Consider the following 23,551-nt stretch of genomic DNA (forward strand, 5'->3'; position numbering starts at 1 on the left):
CACTTACATACAACTCCCTTTACATGCAATGCCCCCAACATGCTGCCTCCCCACCTAGGCCCCTCCAGTCCCCCACCCTACCCCCCATGCAGGCCCCACTCCTCCCCAACTGCCGCCACACTCTCCCCACCCTAACCTACCATCCTGCCTCCCCCCGCTACCCATGGCTGAGCACCAGCTGGGTCAGTACTGGGTAGGGGGGCTTGGGCTCCCTCAGGCTACAGGATGCAGTGAGGGTCAAATCCAGTCCAGACGGGCTGGCACTTGAGAGGCTGGCCTATGGCCCCTACTGGCTGCAGTGCTGCTGCTTCTTACTCCCAGAGACCAGTGGGTCCCCCCTCCTCTTTTGAGGATGTGAGGATTGAGCCAGCCCCAGAGCCGGGACAGGGCTCAGGGACAGCCCCCAGGGCAGCAGGCTGTGCTGCAGGTCAGGAGGAAGCCCAGGCTGGGGAGGTCCTCCTCCTCCTCTTCACTGGAGCCGACTGCTGGGCCCCACTCAGGCATGGCAGGGCAGGATCCTCTGAGACCAGGCGAGGAGAGTCTGTGGCTCTGGGGAGGGGAGCTGGGCCGGGCGGCCCTCAGCATGGGCGACGACTGAAAGCCCGGCCAGAGGTTACGCTCCTTGGGCCTGGGCAGGTTGGCATGGGCTCTGCTGTACCATGGAGGGTCATGGGAAGCCAGCTGTGCTGGGCAGCTTTCTACACTGACCCCTGCTTGGGCCATGGTCATCTCTTTCTGCTGTTTGCTAAGCCGTAGTCTTAGGACTTGAGTCCAGTCGGGGTGCGCCATGACCTGTGGCGGCCGCACACCTCCTGCATCATTCAGGGCCAGGAGGCGCTTCTCCACCGACTGGGAGAGACACTCACTGGCTCTGCCCCAGGTGTGGGGTGGGGCAGGCAGGGTGGTGGAGACTCTGAATTTGGGCAGGAGGTGGGAAGGTGAGAGGACACTTGGCTTGGTATCAGAGGCAGGGACTGTGGCTGTGCCGTGCCCTGCTGGGCCTCCTTCCAGCTTCGCCCCCTGCCCTCTCTCCCTGGCTCTGTCCTCTCCTTCCTGCTCTTCTGCACCTGCTCCTCCCACCCAGGGCAGCTCCCCTCAGGAGGCCACGCACCCCCAGCAGGGTGACAGTAGACAAAATCACATGGGCTTCAAGGGCAGGGGTCACGTTTTTCTCTGGTCTACCTGGTGTCCTTCCCTATCCTGGGTGATCTGGTGTCCCTTTCTCCCGTGGGTGATTTGGTGTCCTTCCCTCCCCAGGTGACCTGGTGTCCTTCCCTTTCCTGGGTGTCCTTGACTCTCTTGTAGTACCTGTGCTAGGGTTAGTCCTTCTTCCTGCTCCAGCTCCTCTGTTAGAGACAAGGGATCCAATTTGGGGTCTGGGGAAAGCAAATCTGCCAGGAATCGGGCGTGGATGGTGGCCTCCACCTGGAGCAGGAGGAAAGGCGCATGAGTGTCTTTGGCAGGGAGTGAACTGCAGCCAGGGGGACCTGAAGGAGAAGCAGAAGGCAATGGCTGTCTCTTTCCTGTCCACACAGCAGGGTTGTTTTAACTCGTGGCCACCAGCGGCTACACACACACATACACACACACACTGCTCAGTAGCTGAGGAATGAATAGAGCTGAATTCCAAGGGGCTGTGACTGCCATTCCCCAGAACCCTCCACACACCAGGGCTCCAGGCCAGCCCACCTTGGTGGTGAAGTCTTCCTGGGAGCACAGCTTGTCAGTGTAGCTCAGGAGACCTGGGTCTGGGTAAAGCCCGTCCTCCTCCTGCTGCTGCCCCAGATCGCTCTCCTCCTGATTTGCATCGGGCCCCAGCAGTGCCTCCATGATGTCCACATACTCCTGGTCAGCTTCCGGCAGGATCTCCTTGGGCGCCTTGGCCTGGGGTGGCTGCTGGGGTCTGAATGGTGGCAGGTGAGTGTATGGTGCCCTGTGGTCAGCCTTCCTAGGAGCACACCCTAGTACAGGAGGGAGGCCAGGTGCATGGCTGGGCCGCAGCGGCCACTTCCAGCCACACTGGGGAAGGGCAGGACTGGGGGACATGAAATGGGTCCAGGCTGGACCTCAGGCCCCGTGGGAGGATACGCTACAGGAGGTGGGTCATCTGAGACCGAGTTACCTGGGAAGACTTTGGAGCCACTGAGATTCTGGGTCCTCTCCCCACCCACCCCCACTTCCTGGAAAGACTGTATGTTGGGTCCTAGACATCTGAGGCAAAGACCAGCTATGAAACTGCTGGACCAGCCCAATACCTAGTTCTTGACTCAGGACAGTGGAGCCCCAGGCTCTCGCTGGCTGCACTCTCTGAAAGAGCAAGTTCCCTCCATTGTCGGAAAAGGACAGGGTGAGGGAATAAGCCTCCCCCGACCCCCCTATGCCTTTGCCATAGGCTCCTGTGGGAATATGGTTGCCGTACCTGGCTGTGGCACAGTGTTGGGGGCTGGTGGCCCTGGAGGACCAAGCTTCAGCGGGGCTGGAGGAGGCAGGCCCTGGGGCCCCTTCATGCACTGCAGCTTCTGGAGCTGCGTCTCCTCCTCAGCCTCAAACTCCATGAACCTGGCAGGGAGACGGAGAGCCATAGCCATGCTGAGAGGGAGGCCTGGCCAGGGATGGGGGAGGAAGTGCTTCGGGTGGGCTGCACCCATCTCAGGGAAGCAGCTCCCAGGGCAGAAACACAGTTGCAGGGATACTCTAGCTCACCTACACCTGCAGGGCAGACAGCAGCCAGGGGGGCTTCCTGAATCAAGGCCTACGTCCATACATAAAATATTTGCTCTTCCCTACATCTTCGAGTGTTTCCCTTGTGTTTTCTTCTAGAAGTTTTATAGTTTGGGTTCTCAAATTTAAGTTTTTAACCCACTTTTAGTTGATTTTGATCATGATGAGAAATAAGGGTCTAGTTTCATTCTTCTACAAATGGGTTATTCAGTTTTCCCAGCACCATTTATTGAAGAGGCTGCCCTTTCCTCAATGTGTGTTCCTTGGTGCCTTTGTCAAAGATCAGTGGGCTGTAAATATGTTGATTTATTTCTGGGTTCTCTCTTCTGTTCCGTTGGTCCATGTGTCTGTTTTTATGCCAGTACTATGCTGTTTGGGTTACTATACCTCTAGTGTATTTTCACATAAGGTGATATAATGCCTCTAGCTTTATTCTTTTTGCTTGTAATTGCGTTGGCTATTAGAGGTCTTTTGTGGTTCCATATAAATGTCGGTGTTGTTTTTTCTGTTTCTGTGAAGAATGTCATTGGTATTTTGATATGGATTGCATTGAATCTGTAGATCGCTTTGGGTAGCATGGTCATTTTGACGATATTAATTCTTCCAATCCATGACCATGGAATGTCTTTCCATTTTTTTGTCTTCAGTTTCTTTCATCAGTATTTTGTGGTTTTTATTGTAGAGATTTTTTACCTATATTCTTTGTATTTAGAAACAATTGGATTTTGCACAGAAATCTGCAATTCTGCTATATTCATTTCTTACTTCTAGTATTGTAAATACTTTAGGATTTTTTCATGTAAACAATGATATCTCCTGTGAATAATGCCAGTTTTACTTCTTATTTTCCATTTTTTATTGTTTTTAAAAATTGTATTTTCTTGTCTTGTTAGATGTGTTAGAATTCTAGGACAATGTGAACTGAAGTAGTATGTGGGTAGCACAAAAATGTTTTTCCTTGTATTGTTTTCCCTGGGGCTTTTGACCTCTAAAGCTATTACAAGAAGCTTGATACAGACCTTGAATTTTAATCTGAGGTGAGTAACAGGTACATTCAATAAGGTAAAGCTACTTCTCACAGTAAATGTAGAATGTTTCTCAGGTCTTGAAAAGCAGCCGGAACTTACACATAAACTGTTGCTTTGCCTCCCACGGATTTGTCACCCCTCTTCCCCTGGGTGATGGAGCCGTAAAAGATTACTCAAAGCCCATCTCTTCTGAGCAGTGAGAAGCCCCAAAGGGGTTAATCTCCCAGAACCCTCAAGAGAGAGGCATTCTTTCCTTTTGGGAAATGAACCACGAGCTCGGATTCTCACCCTACACTTATTCTCCAGACCAGGAAGTTACAGGAAAAGAACATAGGTGGGTTTTTTGCTAAGTATAGTTTAACAAGTTTAACAATAGAGGCTGGTAACATTCAGTAAAACAAGCAAAGTGACATTCCATAATGCAGTTTGCAAGGGGTTGAGTTGATCCACCAACAAAAGCTTGATCTTAGCAAACATTCTCTCTCCCTATATCAGCTTCCCTTGTTCTTTGCATATCATTCAGCAACTTGTCTGTCCTTGAGTCAGCAACCTTGCCATGTTACAACTCTTTATCTTACAACAGAGACTAGCCTGGGGAAAGTTTCCTGTCTTTTGCAAGGTTAACATTTCTATATGTACTTTTAAGAAGTTAGGCTAAACCTGAAACTACAAGAAACTAGGCCCTGTGAAATATGTTTGCTTTATAGTATACTCCACAATAAACATGGGTCTGCTCCTGGCGGTTGTCACACACATGCACTGTCAGGATGCATGAGAGGCATTCCCTCTGCCTTCTCACCTTAGAATTCACAAACTTGTCTAAGCTTCTCTCAGTGCACTTTAACTCACTTCTTGTTGAGGATACCTGATACCTGATACCTGTTTATACCTATATTTATCTACAACTGGAAGGACTCCGGATCATTCAAGAGAATGTTCTACCTTTTAAGGATGTAAAATATTAATAATAAACATTGGCAGCATTTGCAAGCATTGGCTACAGTAAATACACTCAGAGTTCTTTACATATATTGTCATTTAATTCTCACAATGAGCCTCTGAAGTAGGTATCATATTATACCCATTTTACAAAGAATAATGCTGAAGAACAGTGAGGTTAAGAAACTTGACCCAATTCACACAATTAACAACTGGAAAAGTTTGGATTTCTATTCAGGCAATTTAACTCTTTTTATGTTATACACATTTGGAGATGGAGATCTGCTGGAAGACTTTCACTTCAGGCAATTTAACTTACTTTTTATGTTATACACACTTGGAGATGGAGATCTGCTGGAAGACTTTCACTTCTCTCAAATTCTGGGGGAAAAATATTGCTATGCTATGTTCAAAAACTGAGAAAAATTTGACTTGGAAAATACCCCATCATTTTCATTATATCTACATCCATAACAAGCTTGTGCAATAGGGAGAGGCTGCTAAGAAGAAGGAAACTGCCTATGACCATAGGCGAGTGACAATCTCTTTCATGGTGGCTGGGTTTTCGTGAGCACTGCTGTTTGTAAAGGCTAATGTAAATTTAAGGACTATTGTAATCCATGTTTTTCCAACTCAATTTAAGTGTGATTTCTCCACTTATAATTATAAAACAATTTAAAGTGTTGAAGAGACATGGGTAAATCCCAGTAGATCTGAACCTTCATTAAAAAAAAAAAAGGATAAATTGCTTAGATTCAGAAAATAAAAGGAGAGAAACCCCAATGGATTAGTACCTTTATATGGCTGAGGCTCTCCTCTGATCCACCTTGCCTCTCCAGGAAAATAGTCTGTCCAGAGGCTGTGCTGAGGATGGAAACCATGCCCCCATCTCTTAGCTTAGGCATTGACTCACTGGAGATTCTTCAGTATAGAATATAAAAATGATGGTGGCTAAATGGCAGTAAAGATAAGATGCCAGATATTCAAAAGGAAGTGGATGACTAGAAATGGTCAGAAAATAATTTATGTCCTATGGCTCTAGGTTTCCAGTCAGTTTCAAGGCTCTGCCTTTTAATTTCTATCCATTCTTTCATTCAGCATTTCTCACCTTACAGGTACCTGTTACATATCTTCAGTAGCAATAACATCAATTCTTATCCACAAGACAGTGAATAGAGAAGTCATCTCAGATCTTACCTGGCATCATTTGCATTGATAGATGCCATCTCAGGAAACCCTTTCCTTAATAGGACATGCGGTTTGTGGGCTGTGGCTATTCTGGCTCCTCTCCTCTTTCAGCGTGTTGGTGAAGACACAGGCTTTATAGCAAACCGCAGTTCCTGGGCTGTTCAGATGATCTGAACATGTGTTCTGATGTATCTTTCCTGAACACCTGGTTAATCAGCCCACAGCGATATGATAAAACTATAAATGCTAATTTCATAGGCCTTGCCAATCCTCCCACAAAAAAATTCTTTGAATAATACCATGAAATACGAATATGATCAACCTTGGAGTAGTTGAATATGTAATTTTGGTATACATTTTGCTAAATAAGATGTTATATGAAAAAAAGATGCCAAAGTTTTAATAAAATTATATCTGTCAGAGAAAAATCTATTATTTTTCTTCTTTTTGGAAATTAGAAGAATGCTTTAGTGGAAGAACTCTTTACTCAGGGACATAATCTGTGGAGCAAAATTCCAGATTATGGGAGCATCTTATGAATAACATCAATTGGTCCAATCCTCAACCCTTACGGGTAGTGGCAGATGGTGAGATAAAAGACATCTAGGGGGCTGGCTGGTTAGCTCAGTTGGTAGAATACAGTGTCATAACACCAAGGTCAAGGGCTCAGATTCCCTTACTGGCCAGCCACCAAAAAGAAAAAAAAAAAAAAAAAAAAGGACCCCATCTACAAAAAATCTGGAAGGTATGAGGGATGGTGAGACATTATCAAGTGGAACATATCTCACCTAACCTTCTTATAGCTTTCACCTAGCAGGGCTCAGGACAGAGGAACAACAAAATGTTTATTACATGAGCACTAGGAGGAAAGTGGAAAGAGGAAGGGAAGGAAAAGAGAGGATGAGAAGAAATGCAGTCCTTACAAATTTTAACAGAAAAAAATTAATTCATTTAAGATTTATTATCATGAATTTACCATTTGACAATGATTATCCTCACTGTTGGAAACAAATTTTGCCCATTGAACTCACATTACGTGAGAAAGAAACATAAAACTAATGATACTATCAAGTTATACAAATTCTAGTTTTAGCAGGAATAAAATATTTGGGATACAAAAAAGGGCAAAAGACCTATTGCTACTTTAGGCTCCTACATGTTATTTGCAAATAGAAAAAAAAAAAAAGCTGTAGTTTAGAAACAAAGTATACATTAAAGCAGAAAAATAGAAGAAGAAAAAAAATCTATGCCTAAGGTTATGTGCCAGTGAGTGGAATCTGTGGTAACTACAGAGTAGAACACAGTCTGGTTTTAATTAAGTTCAAAGTAGCTTTACTTGAAAATAAATTGCTTTTGAATCTAGAAGATTAAAATGATAATATTAACATCTGAAAGAAATGCCACTTTTTAAATCTTTTCAATCAAGCCCAGAGGCCTAGATAAAATAATAACAGATATTGTAAATTACCATTTAATTTAAATTGTAGAGTTATTTGTGTTCATTTGATTTTTGGAATATGTTTAATAGGCAGTTTTAAAATACTAAAGGCTATCAGCTGGGTATACATAAGGAAAATTTTTATTACAATCAAGAGAGTCACTTGAAAGATATAAGTAAGCTATTTTCTATCTTGGAAACCTCAGTCTTCCTAAATCAATAGGAAAATTAATATATTATTGCTAATTTTAATAAAGCTATCCATTCTCTATGTGGGTTTTTTTGTTAATTTTTTTCTTATTCTAACAAAATTAGGTCAGGTTCCAACCCAAGTAAAGCACCCACCCACTACCCGTTTTCCTTGTCATTGCTCATCTTTCTCATGAGCAAAAATCAAAATCTATCACAGACACATTCAAATACCCACCTAATACACACTTGTAAATAATTTCCTCCCATTTCATCATTCTTGGTGACATATTAATGTTCCCAGGAATGGCAATGGGGCCAGACCTCTAAACACAAGTTCACCACCAGTTTGAAAAGAATCTCTTCTTTCTAGTCTCAAATAATTACATTTTAAAATATTTGAAATATAGAAGGATGATGGGACATTTTCTGTGTTAAGGGGATGAGGTGAATGTACAGTTGGGAGATAGCTTTTTAATGTATTGCTAGTGTGAATGGTGACCACTGTGGTTTCATTTTGTGACTCTTGCATGAGGCTTTGTGTGAGAATTAAATCTAGGGGCTCTGCTACTGTTTTAATGAAATCTTTCTGTTTTTTAAAAAAATTAATTTAGAAGTCATGACAGATGGCAAGCCTTCTTAATGATGTCTCCCCAGGACCTCTCCTCGATGTCTCCCTCCCATCTTCTCCCACCACTCACATCTTTAGAAAATGTGCACTGAAGCAAACATCCTCACATGGTTAGTCAAGCTTCAAACTTGAAAGGCCCTTAGAGCTAAACCCCACATTTCAAATGTGATGAAATGAAAGCCCGCAGACTGAGTGATGTGCCCGCAGTGGAGGCACCACAGAGCCTGCTTCCCGGGCTCACAGTGAGGGAAGCACGTGGGTGTAGGACCCCCACACTGGTGATGTGGCTGGGGCAGCATGTGACTCCCTTCTGACCCTCAAGGTCTTCCTAGGCAAGGCTGCTGTCAGGACTTAATAAGTGTGAATAAAATTCTACCACAGTACCTGGTACCAAAAAAAAGTAGTACTTGAGATGATAGGCATATTTATTCAAGTCAAAGAAATTTTCCATTTCTACTTCAGTTATGCTATTGTGAAGATTAAGTGAATTATGCAGTAGAGGAATATACCTGCTACACAGGTGTGATCATTGAATCCTGGTGGGAGCTATGGAGGTCGATTCAGTGAGCATCAATTGTGAACTTGTTGAAGTCAGAATCACTCCCAAACATCTCTTTTTGAGGTCAAAAATTGCCTAAGTGAGTTAATCTTAACTGAGTCAGTTAAGATAAAGAACTCCCTTCTTTATCCCTCTTGGTTTTCTCAAAACCTAAGCTTTCTGCCAGCTGTCCCACCCCCACTCCTGTCTGGATCCCGTCTCTTACTACGTCTTGTTGTTACCTTATTTCTGTGGCCCAATTTCTTTTCCTACCCCACCCCTCTCCTTCTTCACTGATACCATTTGCTGCTTTTTCTAATAATTACCTGTGGATAATATGACGTAGATTTTCTTAGAAATTAGAAGTCAAGATACTCCCTGAACGCCAATTTTTTTAAAAAGGGCAGTGAAAGAATGAGATTAGTAGTGATGCTAGTGGCAGCTGCTAGAAGAATAATCCATGCCATTTACTGAGTGCCAGCTACATATCTGATACTGATCTCAGAAAGATATGAACTCATGAGAATCTTGAATGATTTATATTATTATTCTCATTTTTAAAATGAGAAATTATAAGCGGCTAAGTAGGTTTACAAAATCTGCATGATGGTCACAGTGATGGCGGGAGATTGGCAGCCCAGTTTATGATCTGTTAATGTGCTATTGAAGTCATGTCATGCATGTCAAATCTAAATCCAGACACCTTTACCAAGGCAAAGTCCTATAAAAGTGAAGTTTTGAATAAAGAAGTTGTAGCCTAATTAATTACCTTTAACATATGTGAAACAAACATGTCTTGATAGAAGGAGGTTGGAGGACACCCTGTTAAATCAAACTATGGTATTGTCCAGGACTTTTCAGAGGAGAGAGAGAGAAAAATGCAAGCATGCATTCAGATGTGTTTTAATGTATGCCATGAATAATCCATAACATTTCAACACAGCTCTGATAACAATTCCACAGAATCGATTCTTTCACAGAACAAATACCTGTCTGATTAAAAACATGTTTGTTAGTTCACTTGGGAGCATAACAAGGGTCTTCCTGCCCAACATAGTGGTACCCATTTCCTCACAAATGGCCATTAGACTCAAGATGATGATGTGCAAACTCATTAACCATCAAGGAAATGCACACGAAGCCACAAGACATATCATTAGTCAATCACAGAAATGGTGAGATTCCCAAAAGAAACAAAAAAGAAACCACCAAACAAAAGGAACAAAGAAAGAAAAACACAACCAATAACGAGAGAGGCTGTGGAGCCCCCAAAATGTTCACACACTGCTGGAGGACATCCAAATTATTACAATGGCTTTGAGAACCATTTGACATTATCTGCTGAAGTTAAAAATACCAAATCCCACGAGCCAACAATTTCGGTTCTATGTACACACCCAAGAAAAATGGATGTAAATGTGTACCAAGGAGCATGTCCAAGAATGTTCAGAATACAATTATTCATAATAGCCAAAACCTGAAAACAATGCACATGTACATCAAAAGCAGAGTGAATAAATAAATAGTTGTATATTCATAAAATAGAATATTATGCAGCAATAAATTAGAACAAATGATAGTTTGTACCTGCAACAACATGGAAGAATCTCTGAAATATAATGCAAACAAAAGAAGCCAGACTGAAAAGTACATTCTGTATGATTTTATTTGTATAAAGTACAAAGGTGGCAAAGTTACTCTACTGTATTAGAACTTAAGTTATTGGATATCTTTGGTGAGAACAGCAGCATGATAATTTGTAGGAGGCATGAAGTTTCTGTGATCTGATCACATTTCTTCTCCTGACCTGAGAGATTAGTCCCTAAGAGAGCGTGTGCCAGGAGGAAGCACTGAGCTATTTTACTCACATCGTTCCATGTGCTGTTCATGAGGAAAAAGCAATGCAGCCAGTAAGTGGCCACGTTGTATAAATCAGGGGTGTATGTACTATAGGACCCATGTGAGCTGAATCCATTCGTCTTCTCTAAGATGAAAGTTTCACTGACAGCATCCTTAATAGCTTAAAGAGTGCTGTTTCCCAAGTCCTTAGAAGAAAACCCCAAGGATGAAAACCTTTGTTAGCCAACTCAAAAAGTGTGCAAGACACCGTGTTGCAGGTATATGCCCACATATACCCACAACAGGTATGAATAAAATTGTTTTCTGAATTTCCACAGTGGGAAAAGGAAGTATTTGTAATGTTAAGGAAATGGTATGCACATGCCCATACCTAAGCAAATGCATGAAGTTTGTTTCAGGCTACTTTTCCAACAAAACAAAACAAAACAAAACAAAACAAAACAAAACAAAAATGTTTCCTTTTAAGTCAAATGTCCCTTAAATCTCACCTACAGAAATTCTCTAAAGGCCCAGCTGGGTTAACTCTATAAAAATATCACCTAGTAAATTATGTACACACCACCCACTTACACACTTCAGACACGTCAAATGAGCTCTCTATGGGAATCTATATATGGAATTTCAGCAAATAAACTGATCTCCCAGTCCAATTTCCTTTTTTTTATATCAGAGAGCATAATTACTAAGTTTAAGCCAAAATGTTATTTTTCTTACATTTTCAATGGAAATAAAGCTATATACATATGATTTTGTCCTATCCTCCTGGTTCTGATAATTTAATAGAACACATTGTGATGGTTAATTTCATGTGTGAACTGGACCGGACCGTGGGGTGCCCAGACATTTGGTTAAGCATATTTTCTGGGTATGTCTGTGAGGGTGTTTCTGGATGAGATTAACATTTGAATTGGAGCACTGAATAAAGTAGATTGCCCTCCCCAATGTGGGTGGGCCTCATCCAATCCTTTGAAGGTATGAGTAGAATAAAAGGCTGAGTAAAAAATAACTCTCTCTCTCTCTCTGCTTGTGTGTGAGCTGGGAAATTGGGCTCGTCCTGCTTTTGTACTCAGATTTAGACTTAACTTACATCGTAGGCTCTCCTGTTTCTCCAGCTTTCTGACTGCAAATTGTGGGACCTCAGCCTCCATAATTGCATGAACCAATTTCTTATTTTATATATACACACGCACACACACACACACATATATACACATGCATACATATGTACTTATACATAGAGAAAGAGCTGCAGATCTCTTTATATCTATCTATGAGGGTACTTCAAAAACTTTGTGCAAAGTGGAATTAAAGGATATACAAATATTTACATGAACTTTTTGAAGATCCCTCATAAACATACATGCATGGAGATAGATGTATAGATAGATTCCATTTGTTCAATTTCTCTGGAGAACCCGTAAACTATCCACATGTAAAGTCTTTTCTCATTACCATATTTTGTTCTGAGCTTCACTTTTTTTTTCCCCTGGGTGGCTGGCTGGGGGTACAGGAATTTGAACTCATGACCTTGCTATTTTAAGGCCATGTTTTGACCACCTAAGCTAGTTGGCCAGCCCTATTTTCTTCTGGAGGTAGCTCTGAGTCCTCCTTGCTCCACCATTGAGATCTACTTTCCCTGTCGTCTTTGGTAGAAATCTAGGCCACGTTCTCATTTAAATATTCCCATTACTCATTCACTCAATAAGCACACACTCAATGTTTGATCTGTGCCCCACATTTTGGTAGGTGTTGGAGAGCAGAAATAAGAGGCACAATCCCGTTCATCCAGGAGCTCACGTCTGGAGGGGAAGCAGTGAGGGGACTGCAGTGGAGTCACACTGCAGTGCTGGGGGATGCAGAGCAAGGGCAGAAAGCGAATGCAACGTGACATGGGTTGGGGGGGGGCTCCTGGACTTTCCCCACCTTGTCTGCGTCTGCTCCTTCTGCATCTGGCTCCTGCAGTCACTGGTCCACATCTTGTAGCTTTGGCAGATCTGGAGGTACCGTATCAAGGGTGGGGGAATAAGGGAGATTTGCTGCTGCTTCTACATCCCCACTGCTTTGCTTTTGCTCGAAAATCATCCAGAGTCGATGCGGTAGTAACCCTAGTCACACGCTTTCAGTTTTTTGATTTTTTTTTTTTTTTCTTTAACGTGGGCTTGCATTTTTTGAATTTGCGATCTCCAAGTGAAGGGCAGCAAAGTGGTTTTGATCATCTCGTCCCTTCTGTCTTCCCACTCTGCCTCACTGACTTCTCTGTCATTAATAGGCGATGCCCCCCTCCCCATTTTTAGTGATATTGTTTCAGTGAGTAGGAGAGGATTCCTGTCACAGCTTCTAAAAATCATTTTTTATTATGTTGAATTTGAGGTGTGTGTTGCAATTCAGATGGTTTCTTTTGTTCCTTGAGAAAAATTGCTAATTCTAGTGAGATGGGAGTTGTTGCTGCTCAAAAGTACCCACATTTTATGACCACTGCTAGAGAAGAACAATACTCAGAGTAAAGAGCTTAGTAGGTGCACGACTTGTCCTATGTGGATCTCCAAGCATGAATAAGTACACTTCAGAAGATCCAGACTTACTTTCACAGTGTAGCTTCTGATTATCTTGCAATTCCCCATATCGCCTTTACAGTTTCCTACAGACTGATACTTAATGAAAACTATGATATCCAATTCTGTGAAGTCATTTTAATTATAGTTGTGTTTCCTAAACCTTCTAAAGCAAACGTTTTCCCAATCAAAAAATGATTCTTAATTTTTTTCAGAAAATAATACGCAGAGAGTGCGAAATAATTAGGAAAAGATAAAGACCTAAAAACATCTCAGTGAGACTCCAGTGACTGGGTCAACTGGTCATACAGAAAAACTATCGAGGGGCGGGGTGATGCAGAAAGATCAGGATGTCAGCAAATGCATTAACTTACCCATCACTTGAAGAAACTATGGACACACATGGCGTGTGTGTGTGTGTGTGTGTGTGTGTGTGTGTGTGTGTGTGTGTAGAATTTCTACAGCATTTTCCTTAGAGACTTTGAAGTTTATTCTAATAACATATGATCATCTAGGAGGAAGAATTACTGTTGAAAATATCATCATGTTGTCAGGAATTTTAGACTAGTGTGCTCAGTGTATAAGTCTGGAATATCATCTAACTGTTTCTGGATTCTGGTTAAGGTATTTGGGAGATGCAAGGCAACCTGGTGGGTGCATGATTTCAGACTAATCAGCCTAATTTTCTCTTTATGAAGTATGTTTTTTAAAGAACACAGATCGGGTCTGTCTTGGATAACTGTATGTAGTTTAAATTTATTTAAAACTTAAGTTAAAAAAAAAGCTTAGTGATATGGATCTGGAGATTTTCTCTGGCTGCCAATCAAACCAAGCATATAACGATCCCTTACATTTCAACTCTTTATGTTTGACCGGCGCAACAAACAGATTTCTGGTTTCTCTGTCTGGAGAAAGCTCATGGAAGAATTCTCTCCAGAAAATGAAAGGCACAAGTAATGACACCACTTATTCATGTGGCTGTACTATCATTCCAGATGATGAAACACTGGTGCTCGGTCAAGAGGTGGACTAAGGACTGGAATTCAGGGAAATGTACACCGACATTTTGTTTATTGGATCATCTCACCTGCAATGGTGATAGGCTCTGAGCCCTTCATCAGTTCAACCCCAAGAGAACTGGATGCTTCTATAAAACACCCCAGCTGAACTCAGGAAACTTGAATCAGAATAGGGAAATATATTAACTCTATAGCAAGAAAAATGTTTTTCAGCAAAATCCCAAGAAGGCATGAATACCTGCTGAGTATTGAAAATGGAGAGATAACCCAAAGATCTCAGTTTTAAAGGAAAATATACATTTGTTCTTTCTGGTTACAGAGCTGGTAACCCACACCATATTCTGAATCACGAAAAGCATTTTCTTTTCTTTTTTTTTTTTTGTCCTTTTTGGTGACTGGTAAGGGGATGGCAACCCTTGGCGTGGTGTCGCCCGCACCGCACTCAGCCTCAGCCAGTGAGCGCACCGGCCACTCCCATATAGGATCCGAACCTGGCGGGAGCGCCGCACTCTCCGGAGTGGAGTGGGACACAGGGCCCGCCCATTTTCTAAGATAAACAAATGATGCCCTCAAGGGATTTCTTTCCTCTGGGCAAATTCCAATGAAAAAATTCTCCTATCCTCTTACACTCTTGGTAGTCCAGTGGGAGGAGGCAAAACTGCCTTGTGCTCTGTGCTCTTTTCGAGAGCTGTACCTCCTTACGGGGTGAGGTGAGGTTGCAGTCATTTTGGTTTTACCAACTGTTCTCTTTACTAACCTGCAATAGTTTGACCTTATTTGTGTGGGTCTTAACTCATTACTTGGCTGGGGAACGTTTATTGGATTTAGTAACATGGTGATGGACCATTGGAGGCCTGGGCAAGAGCTGTTTTGCTGGAGTGCGGCGGCAGAAGCCTGATTTCTGTGGGTGTTGGGTGGACTCTCTGCTGGTGTCCTCAGAGGAAGTGGCGGCGGTGAGTGTGGGCAACACCAGCAAAGGTCGGCCTCAAGGGCTAGAAGAGGGGATGGACAGGAATGTGGGTCCAGGAAGGTAGGAGCCTTCGGTTTTCCTTGTCTTCTGTTCTTTCCTTTTCTTTAGTACTTTGTTGTTATATTTTAAATGGGGGAGTCTGAACATGTTTGAATAAAGTTGAATAAAAGGAGGGGGTGGGGGAGGGAGAGATTGAGACTGACGATACTGGGGACTGAGTTCGATTCCACCCGTGAGCTTTCTGAGCAGCACAGAGGAATGGCGTTCAGAGCACAGGTGGAAGAAATAGTCCTTCTTGGGTGGAGGAAGGAGGAGAAAACTGCCTGGTGCAGACTCAGGGGCTGCTGTCCATTTTGTAACTTCTGTGCCTGAGATGGCCAAATGCTGGGGTGCAGGGGGTGGTTGGAGCAGGATTACATGTTTGAAGAAATGATGTTCGCAATATTCACTTAAGAGGCTGGGAGAATAAGCTGATGAAAGAAACTGAAGATGAAGGCTTAGGGGCCCAGCAGAGTGTGATGACCTTGACTTTGTGGCTTTACTGATTAATTTGAAGTTGTGATGTTTTTCTGCACCATTCAGGTTCTCAGATGCTTTCATTTAGACATTTATCAGCTCAGATCCACCCTTTTTACATATCGGGTGTGATTACTAGCACCAAAGACACAGCACCTTACATTCCAGAGAGGAAGCAGTGGGTAAAGGGAGCAGGGAGAAGGGTTGTATTTTACAGAGTGGTTAGGGCGAGCGTTTCCAATAAGGTGACATTTGAGCACAGAACTGAGGAAGTGAGGGAGTGCAGGGACACACCTGTCACATTGACAGAAGGAAAGGGCCATGTGGCTGTAGCACAGGGAGCCAGTGACAGAAGAGGAGGAAGAAGAGGTAGCAGGACCCACACGGCCTGGGGATCTTGTTGGCCAAGGTCAGGGCTGGGGGATTTTAATTTGAGTGAGTGAATGTAGGTGGTAAAAGTACATAATGAAGCTCACATTTTGTTGGGGTTTTGCCAGAGGGGCTGAATAAGGGACTGAAAAGTTCGAGTGGAGGGTATTTGCAAGCAAGTGATGGATCAAAGCTGGTTAGGGAATGTATTGAAAAGGGGATTGGGAGAAGTGGCCCAGGGACAGTCAGGTTTCATTTTCTGTTTGATGTGGAAACAGACTTGGCAAGACTTAGGTCTTAAGGGCTTATATAGGCAAACTTTTCCAGGTTTTAGGTTTTGCTTTCTCAGCACTTATGTAGCTAGTATGGTAATATGTTTTGTTTCTTGGAATTCATGTGGTCTAGGCAGATAAGCAAGCTACAAAAGCCAAAAATGCAAGTAGTGATTAGAGGCCAGACTGGTGTAACAAGCAAATATTGTTTCAAAGGCAAAGTATTACTTCAAGGACAAAACAGGCTTATGAGAAAATTATTTTGGCATTATTTCCAACATTTGCCCCCTTTGATGCTCTCTCTAAACAATTGAGTGAGCATCATCTTTAGAGTTTTGGGTTTTCTTTCCTAAGGGCAATAGAAGTTATTTTTTTTGAGTGCACTTAGGTGCTACTAAAGGGTTATGCCAACCAGGTCTCTGAAAGGTATGGCAGGTGCACAGGGGCAAGGAAAGGGTTGTTTCTAGAAGGCACGCTGTCACCGTGAGATGCGTAAGAAACCCTGTTGCCAGGAAATAAAGGAGTGTTAATAAGAGCTTTTCTACCCTATTCTAATCTTTTGGGGCAAGTGCTGTCAGTCCTATGGCAAATAGCAAGGCAAGTAATATAACAAAACTTACAGACAAGGGGTGACATATGCTTAGCATTTCATAAAATAAATCAGTGTACTCGTTATGTCCCATGGTGACAAAATCCTCAAGCTTCAGCCACGTGTGGATCAGACAGCCCACGAGGTGGCTGAAGCAAGGCTCGTTGAATCCTCAGGCTTCAGCATTGCGTGGACTGGTCAGCTTCCGGTGTGACCAGAACAGATGATGAGTTTGTGGCCGTGGGTGCCAAAACACAAGCAGTGATTAATAGCCAGGCTTGTGGAGCGAGCAAATATAGTTTCAAGGACGAGATATTACTTCAAGAACAAAGCAGGCTTATGAGAAAATTATGTTGGCATTTTCCCCAACATTTGAGCTGCAACAGAGTTATATATGCCCCCCCTTACAGTAGAAAAACCCTAATTTTACAATACGAGTTTGATCCACACACATATTTTAATAGTGTTTGCATTTTAGAGCAGTAAGAGCAGATATAAATTAATGTCCATGTGAACCATCTTAAATTTATCATCAGAGTGAAGCCAACAAGCCATCTGAAGTTTTAATAGTTTAAAATTTAATAGTGGCCAAAAATGAATGATGTGAGTGTTAGTTAAACTTTTGCTTGCTGATAGCTGTTAAATTCCTGCCCAGTGCCTTGTGTTCCCGTAATATAATTATGAGTTGCTTATGTTTGGTTTTCCATCAAGGAGGAAGAGATGACCCAAAGATCCCAAGAAGAATGTTTTGCAGAGAGAATGAATTATCTCGAAGAAATTGTGACCACCAGAGGACCCAGCCCCAGGAGCCTGGTGGCCTAAGATCTTACCTGGAAAACACAGGCCTTCCCTTCACTTCCCTGAGACTCCCCCTGCCTTACCTCTCAGCCTATAAAACTCCTGCCTTCTCTTTCTACGGTAAGAGGGATGAGAGATTGGGCGAGCCCATCTCCTCACTTTGGTCAATTTGAATAAATCTCTCTCTATCCACAAGCACTGGTGTTTCAGTGTTTAGGCTTTAGGTGCACATTGGGTACCCACCCATACCTGGAATTTGGGGTTTTGGTAACAAGGGTAGTGGAAGCTGTTTTTCTTTACATGTATATTTGCTTCACCATAGACTTGACATTCATTTTTTGTTAATATGATCTTCGAATAAACACTTTCCTGCGGCATAGTTTGATGGCTCTCAATGCTTGGTGCAGATTAGAATCACCTAATTATGTAAAGATGTGACTATTGGGGCAAACTGGGTAAAGAGTACCGGGGCCTCTCTGTTACCGCCTTGCAACTTCCTGTGCCTCTACAATTATTTTAAAATAAAAAATTAAAATTAAAAAGGGAACTAAAAAATAAAGCTTTGGGTGCAGAAAGTTCTCACCCCAAAGTATGGTGCTTTGACATGCTGGAACAAAGGAGCAGCTTGAATGGGCGAGGGCCAGCACGCTGCCGTGGCCCATCCATGGGAAACCAGGGGCTAGGCCACCCAGGGCACTCAGCTCCTGGCTTGGCTCACCAAAATCTGTCACCCAACCTCAGTCCAGATTCCGGTATCTTTGTTCTCCATCTCCACCCATCCCCTTTCCCCACGGTCTCACTCCCCTCGCACTTTGCCTGAAATAAACCGCACTCCCCGCCATCAGGAAGACGGGGTTGAGATATCTAATTCTCCTGTTTTCTCACTTGCATCCTCATGAATAAACCTTTTTCTCTACTACAAAGACCCACGTTTTGGTTTTTGTTTTTCTCTTGCGCACTGGCAAAGGAGCTCCGTTCGGTTCAGCAGCAAAGCTTGTATTTCGTTCTGAAGGTATTAGCTAAATTTCAATCATAGCAGGTTTTCATCATCTTAAATTTATGATTTGAGCAATTAAAGCTTGTTTTTTTCTCTTTAAATATATATTTGTATCAGTATAGATAGGACATTCATTCTTTATGAGTATGATCCCTTGAACAGAGGGATGCTCTTAGGAAAAAGTCATAAAACTGCTGTAATTTGCTGTAATTTAATATTATGGGAACTCAGAAGTAAACAGTGTTGTCATATCACTTGGCTTCAAAATTTGTGAAGTTTTAACATTTCTGATTTTTAATACAGTAGATGTTTGCTTTATGTGGAAAATAACTTTGAGTTATTAAGCAATGATGTCAGTACAATTTCTATTTGAATCAAAACTGATCAATTGTATTCTGACTTTGTATTTTCTTTTCTCTTTGCTTCTTACTATGTATGATAGCCGTTGAAATATACATATATATTTTTTTTACCGGTAAGGGAATCGCAACCCTTGGCTCGGGGTCGTCCGTGCCATCCCTATGTAGGATTCGAACCCGCGGCCTCAGCACTACCAGCACCGCACTCTCCCAAGTGAGCCACGGGGCCTGCCCAGCAGTTGTAATATTTATCTTGCTCTATATCATTGTCATAGACATAAGCATTTATAACTTTATTTTTAAAAGTGTCAAAACTCCAAAAAAATGAAGACAGTTCTAATCCTGTTTTCAAAAGTGAGCTCAATGTGCAAAACAGTCAATGGAAGTCAGAGTTTTTCTTCTGGCTGGAGCTGTGGCTTATTGCTGTGACAATGTGACTTTCTAGATGAAGCCCCACACTTGTCCTCCTGGTCCAGATAGTGGGTGTGCAGCACCCCCATCCTGCCTGAATCCAGCCTCAGATTCAGTGCCAGGAGGCCCTGCTCAGTGCCCCTTTGAGACCTATCTGTGTAGCAGGGACTTAGGTGTGGTCATTAGTTCCTGCTTGGCAGGCACTTGCTGTTCTGACTTGATCTTCCAAAACTAAAGTCAAATCAGCATTGTGACAGTGAGTCTTCAATAAGACCAAGGCTTTGAGCTGTAACCCTGCTCTTAAAAATGAGACATATGTTTCAGTTGAGAGGACTCTAGGGCTTGCTTTATGTGGAAATTGTGTCATGGTCTCTGTACTGACTCTCTGGTGATATTTACAAAACAGGGCCAGGGCATTTTTATAAGCGGGGCAGCTATAGAGAAAAGAGAGGTGTGAGCTAAAGAAGGGACAAAGGGTAGTAATTTCCAACAGGGGGGAAAGCAAAATTGTTATTAACAGGTTGAGTATCTATGCTGAAAAAAAAAGGAAGCACGCAAACTTGTTCTGGACTTAAATGTGATTGTCTTGAATTGATAGGAAAGCGGGTGATGTCAATATGCACTGATTTAAGACACAGGGATCAATTGAAGTGTGTTTAAATAATGTAGCACTCCCCCAACTCAAGTTACCGTCAAAAGCAAACCTTGGAAAATGAACACCTTGATTAATTTACACAGTGACATCTTTTGGCTTTTTTTTTTCTTAATGGAATTGACTGGATTTGGTTTTTGGTTTTGATTTGAATAGGTTTTCTTATTTATAGACTCTAAGCATCCATGTTTGAAAGAAAGGACGTTTGTGGGACTTGGCTCACCACATTCTCACTCTTCAGCCACATTCTCCCCCGTGTCTCTAGTTACATTTCAATCAAGGTAAAAATTAAAGATCATGCAGCAATTAGCTTTCACTTTAAACTTCAATGAACGTTTTCAGAAATTTATACCTGTACCTTTAGTGAGAGAGTCATTTAGTATAAATTGAATAATTTCCAGGAAATTAAACATAGGAAATAGTAATATAAATCTGAAAAAAATTCTCACCATAAAATTGTATCACTATAGAATATAATTTTACTTTAAGCATTAAGTTAAAGCCCAAGTTCAAAGTATACGTTCCAATTAGATTTTCAAATTCCCCATATTATGAATTAAAATTGATATTGCTTCCAACTTTTATTCTAGTAGATCATGCGGAGCCAATCTACACATCATCTTTAAATGGTGAACGTTACCAGGTTTTATAGTTGAAGGGAGATAAAACATAATTACACATGCAGAGAATTTAAAGTACAGTTATAAAGATATAAGATGATACTTATTTTAAAAATATTGAGTTTTGACAGATGTGCCAAGATGATTCACTGGGGAAGAAATAGTTTTTTTCAGTAAATCATGCTGGTAAAATTAGATATCAACATGCGAAAAAACATTGCACTTAGAACCTCACCACACAAAATACATAAAAATTAACTCAAAATGCATGATAAACCTAAAAGAAGGGCTAAAACTATACAACTTCTGTAAGAAAACATAAAAGAAAATCATTTTGACCTTGGATCTGGCAAGGAGTAAATAGATAGTTAAGCTAAAAACATGATCCTTAAAAGAAAAAAATTATAAATGTGGCTTCATCAAAATTAAAAACTTTTGTGTGTCAAAAGGTACTATTAGAAAATGAAAAGATAAGCTACAGAATGGGAGAAAGTGTCTGCAAACCATATCGCTGATAAAAGACTCGTGTCTAGAATATATGAGGGCACTTCATAAAATTCATGGGAAGATTTGTGCTATCTTTTAATTCTTTTTCTCCATAAACTTTTTGAAGTACCCCCCATTTTGAAACCTCCTACAACTGGGTAATATGGATGCAAATAACCCAATTAAAATATAGGCAAGTTATTTTAACAGACATCTCACTAATGACGTTTTAGCACATGAAAAGGTGTTCAAGATAATTAGTTAGTCATTAGGAAAGTGCAAATTGACATCATAGTGAAATACCACTTTACACTCCTGATAATTGTAATAAAACAGAGAGAAAGCAAGTGCTGTTGGTGTCAGGAAACTGGAATCCTCATATATTGTTATTCTGAAAATGTAAAATGGTTCCACTTTGGAAGACCATTTGGCAATTTCTTAAAAACTTAAATATAAACATACTATATGATCCCACAAATGTTCAAGGCAGCATCATTTATAATAGCTTCAAACTCAAAACAATCCAAATATCACCAAGTGGTGAATGGAGAAGTAAAATGTCATGCATATTTGTATCCTTGACCAACCTCTCCCTCCCTACCTCCTGCCCAGCCTTTAGTAACCACTATTCTACTCTCTACTTCTACGAGATCAACTATTTTTTTAGCTTCCACATGAGTGAGAACATGCAGTAGTTCTCTTTCTGTGCCTGGCTTATTTCACTTAATGTCCTCCAGGCTCATCCATGTTGCTGTGAATGGCAGGATTTCATTCTTTTTTATGGCCGGATAGTACTTTGTTAGTGTCCTGTAGCACTGCAGGGTGAGTACAGTTAACTTATTAACAATTAACAATTTATTGTGTAATTTCAAACAGCTAGAAGTTGAATGCTCCTAACACAAAGAAATGACAGATGTTTAAGGTGATGAATATGCTAATTACCTTGATTTGTTCATTGCATATTGTATACATGTATCTAAATACCACATCGTATCCTATATATATGTACATCTATTTTGTGCCAATTGAAATAGAATGTTTTCAACAGTGTCATGTATAAATGCTATAAAATACTATTCAGCAATAAAAAGGAACAAGCTATGATACATGCAACTCCATGCACGAGCCTCCGAAATGTGTACTAAGGGAAAGAAACCAGACCTCAATGACTGCACATAGCATGATTTCATTTATTTGAAATCTCCAGAAAATTTATAGAGGCAGAAGCAGACCAACGACTGTCTAGACTCGGGTGTGGGAGCAGGGATTTTGGGGGGACAGAGGCATGACGAAAATGTTCTAAAACTGAGTTGTGATGATGGTTGCACAACTCTACAAACTTACAAAAGTAATTAAAATCTACAGTTATAGTGGGTGAGTTGAATTTTTTCTAAATTATACCTCAATAAAGCTGTTAATTCAACAGGAACACACACAAGGAACCCAGGGGGCCATAGATTTGAGCAGACACTTCCCCAACAAAGATACGTGGACGGAGAATAAGCCATGAGAAGATGTTCAGCATCTGTTCTGGTTTTGTATTGCTGATGTAACAAATTGCCACAAACTTAGTGGCTTAGAACAGCACAAATTTTATTATCCTACAGTTGTATAGGTTCTAAGTCCAACACAGATCTCACTGGGACAAAACGAAGATGTTAGCAGGAACATCCCTCTCTGGACACCCCAGGGGACAATCCTTTTCTTTGCCTTTTCTGGCTTCTCATGGCTGTTCACATTCCTTGACTCGTGCACCCTCCCATCCTCAAAGGCAGCAATCCAGGTTGAGTCCTTCTTAGGTCAATTGACTTCTGCCTCCCTCTTCCACTTTTAAGGACCCTTTTGATAACCCTAGTTCCACCCAGATAATGCATGACAGTCTTCCTATTTTGAGGTTAGCCTTTATTCTACTTACAACTTTAATCCCCCTATGCCGTGTAAGATAACATATTCTCAGTTTCCGGGGATTAGGACATGGACATCCTGGGGGCTGGGGGGATGAAAAAGAAGAAAAGAGTCTAGGAAAGGAGAACAAAATAAAGGAACCACAGTGACTCCACTTTAAAAAATGTAATTGACTTGTTTTCTTCTAGCCCAAGAAACTGACCTTTCATTAGGATTTATTGTAATAAATAGATTATAATGAACAATAAATTACAATAAATAAATAAATAAATAAATAAATAAATAATTCATTAGAATTTATTGTAATTATTGCAATTTATTGTTATTTTTTAGTAGGGTAAATGCTGGACATAGACCTAGTCCCTCTCCCCGTGCATACCAGAGTTCCCCCCTAACCCCTAGGAAACTATCCCTGTCCAAGGTAATTACCCAGGGGAAGGCACATCCTCTTTAAGACAAACAGAAGACTGGAGGAAGCAGAGACCTTAAGTAAATTAACAGGCT

General features: G+C 41.6%; 1 protein-coding gene across 1 annotated transcript in view; it reads right to left on the reverse strand.

Annotated features, from left to right (window-relative positions):
- Positions 1–390: 390 nt before the first annotated feature.
- LOC134381087 (NUT family member 2D-like) overlaps positions 391–23,551 on the reverse strand; it is a 28,435-nt gene continuing 5,274 nt past the window's right edge. Inside the window, exons 3-7 of the mRNA XM_063101150.1 lie at positions 2,420–2,559; positions 1,969–2,035; positions 1,690–1,903; positions 1,309–1,425; positions 391–849 (exon numbers count right to left, since the gene is read on the reverse strand). Coding sequence (XP_062957220.1) covers positions 391–849; positions 1,309–1,425; positions 1,690–1,903; positions 1,969–2,035; positions 2,420–2,559 — 997 coding nt within the window. The remainder of the gene's footprint in view (positions 850–1,308; positions 1,426–1,689; positions 1,904–1,968; positions 2,036–2,419; positions 2,560–23,551) is intronic.

This window comes from Cynocephalus volans, chromosome 6, assembly GCF_027409185.1.
Source record: "Cynocephalus volans isolate mCynVol1 chromosome 6, mCynVol1.pri, whole genome shotgun sequence".
Taxonomy (NCBI): Eukaryota; Metazoa; Chordata; class Mammalia; order Dermoptera; family Cynocephalidae; genus Cynocephalus; species Cynocephalus volans.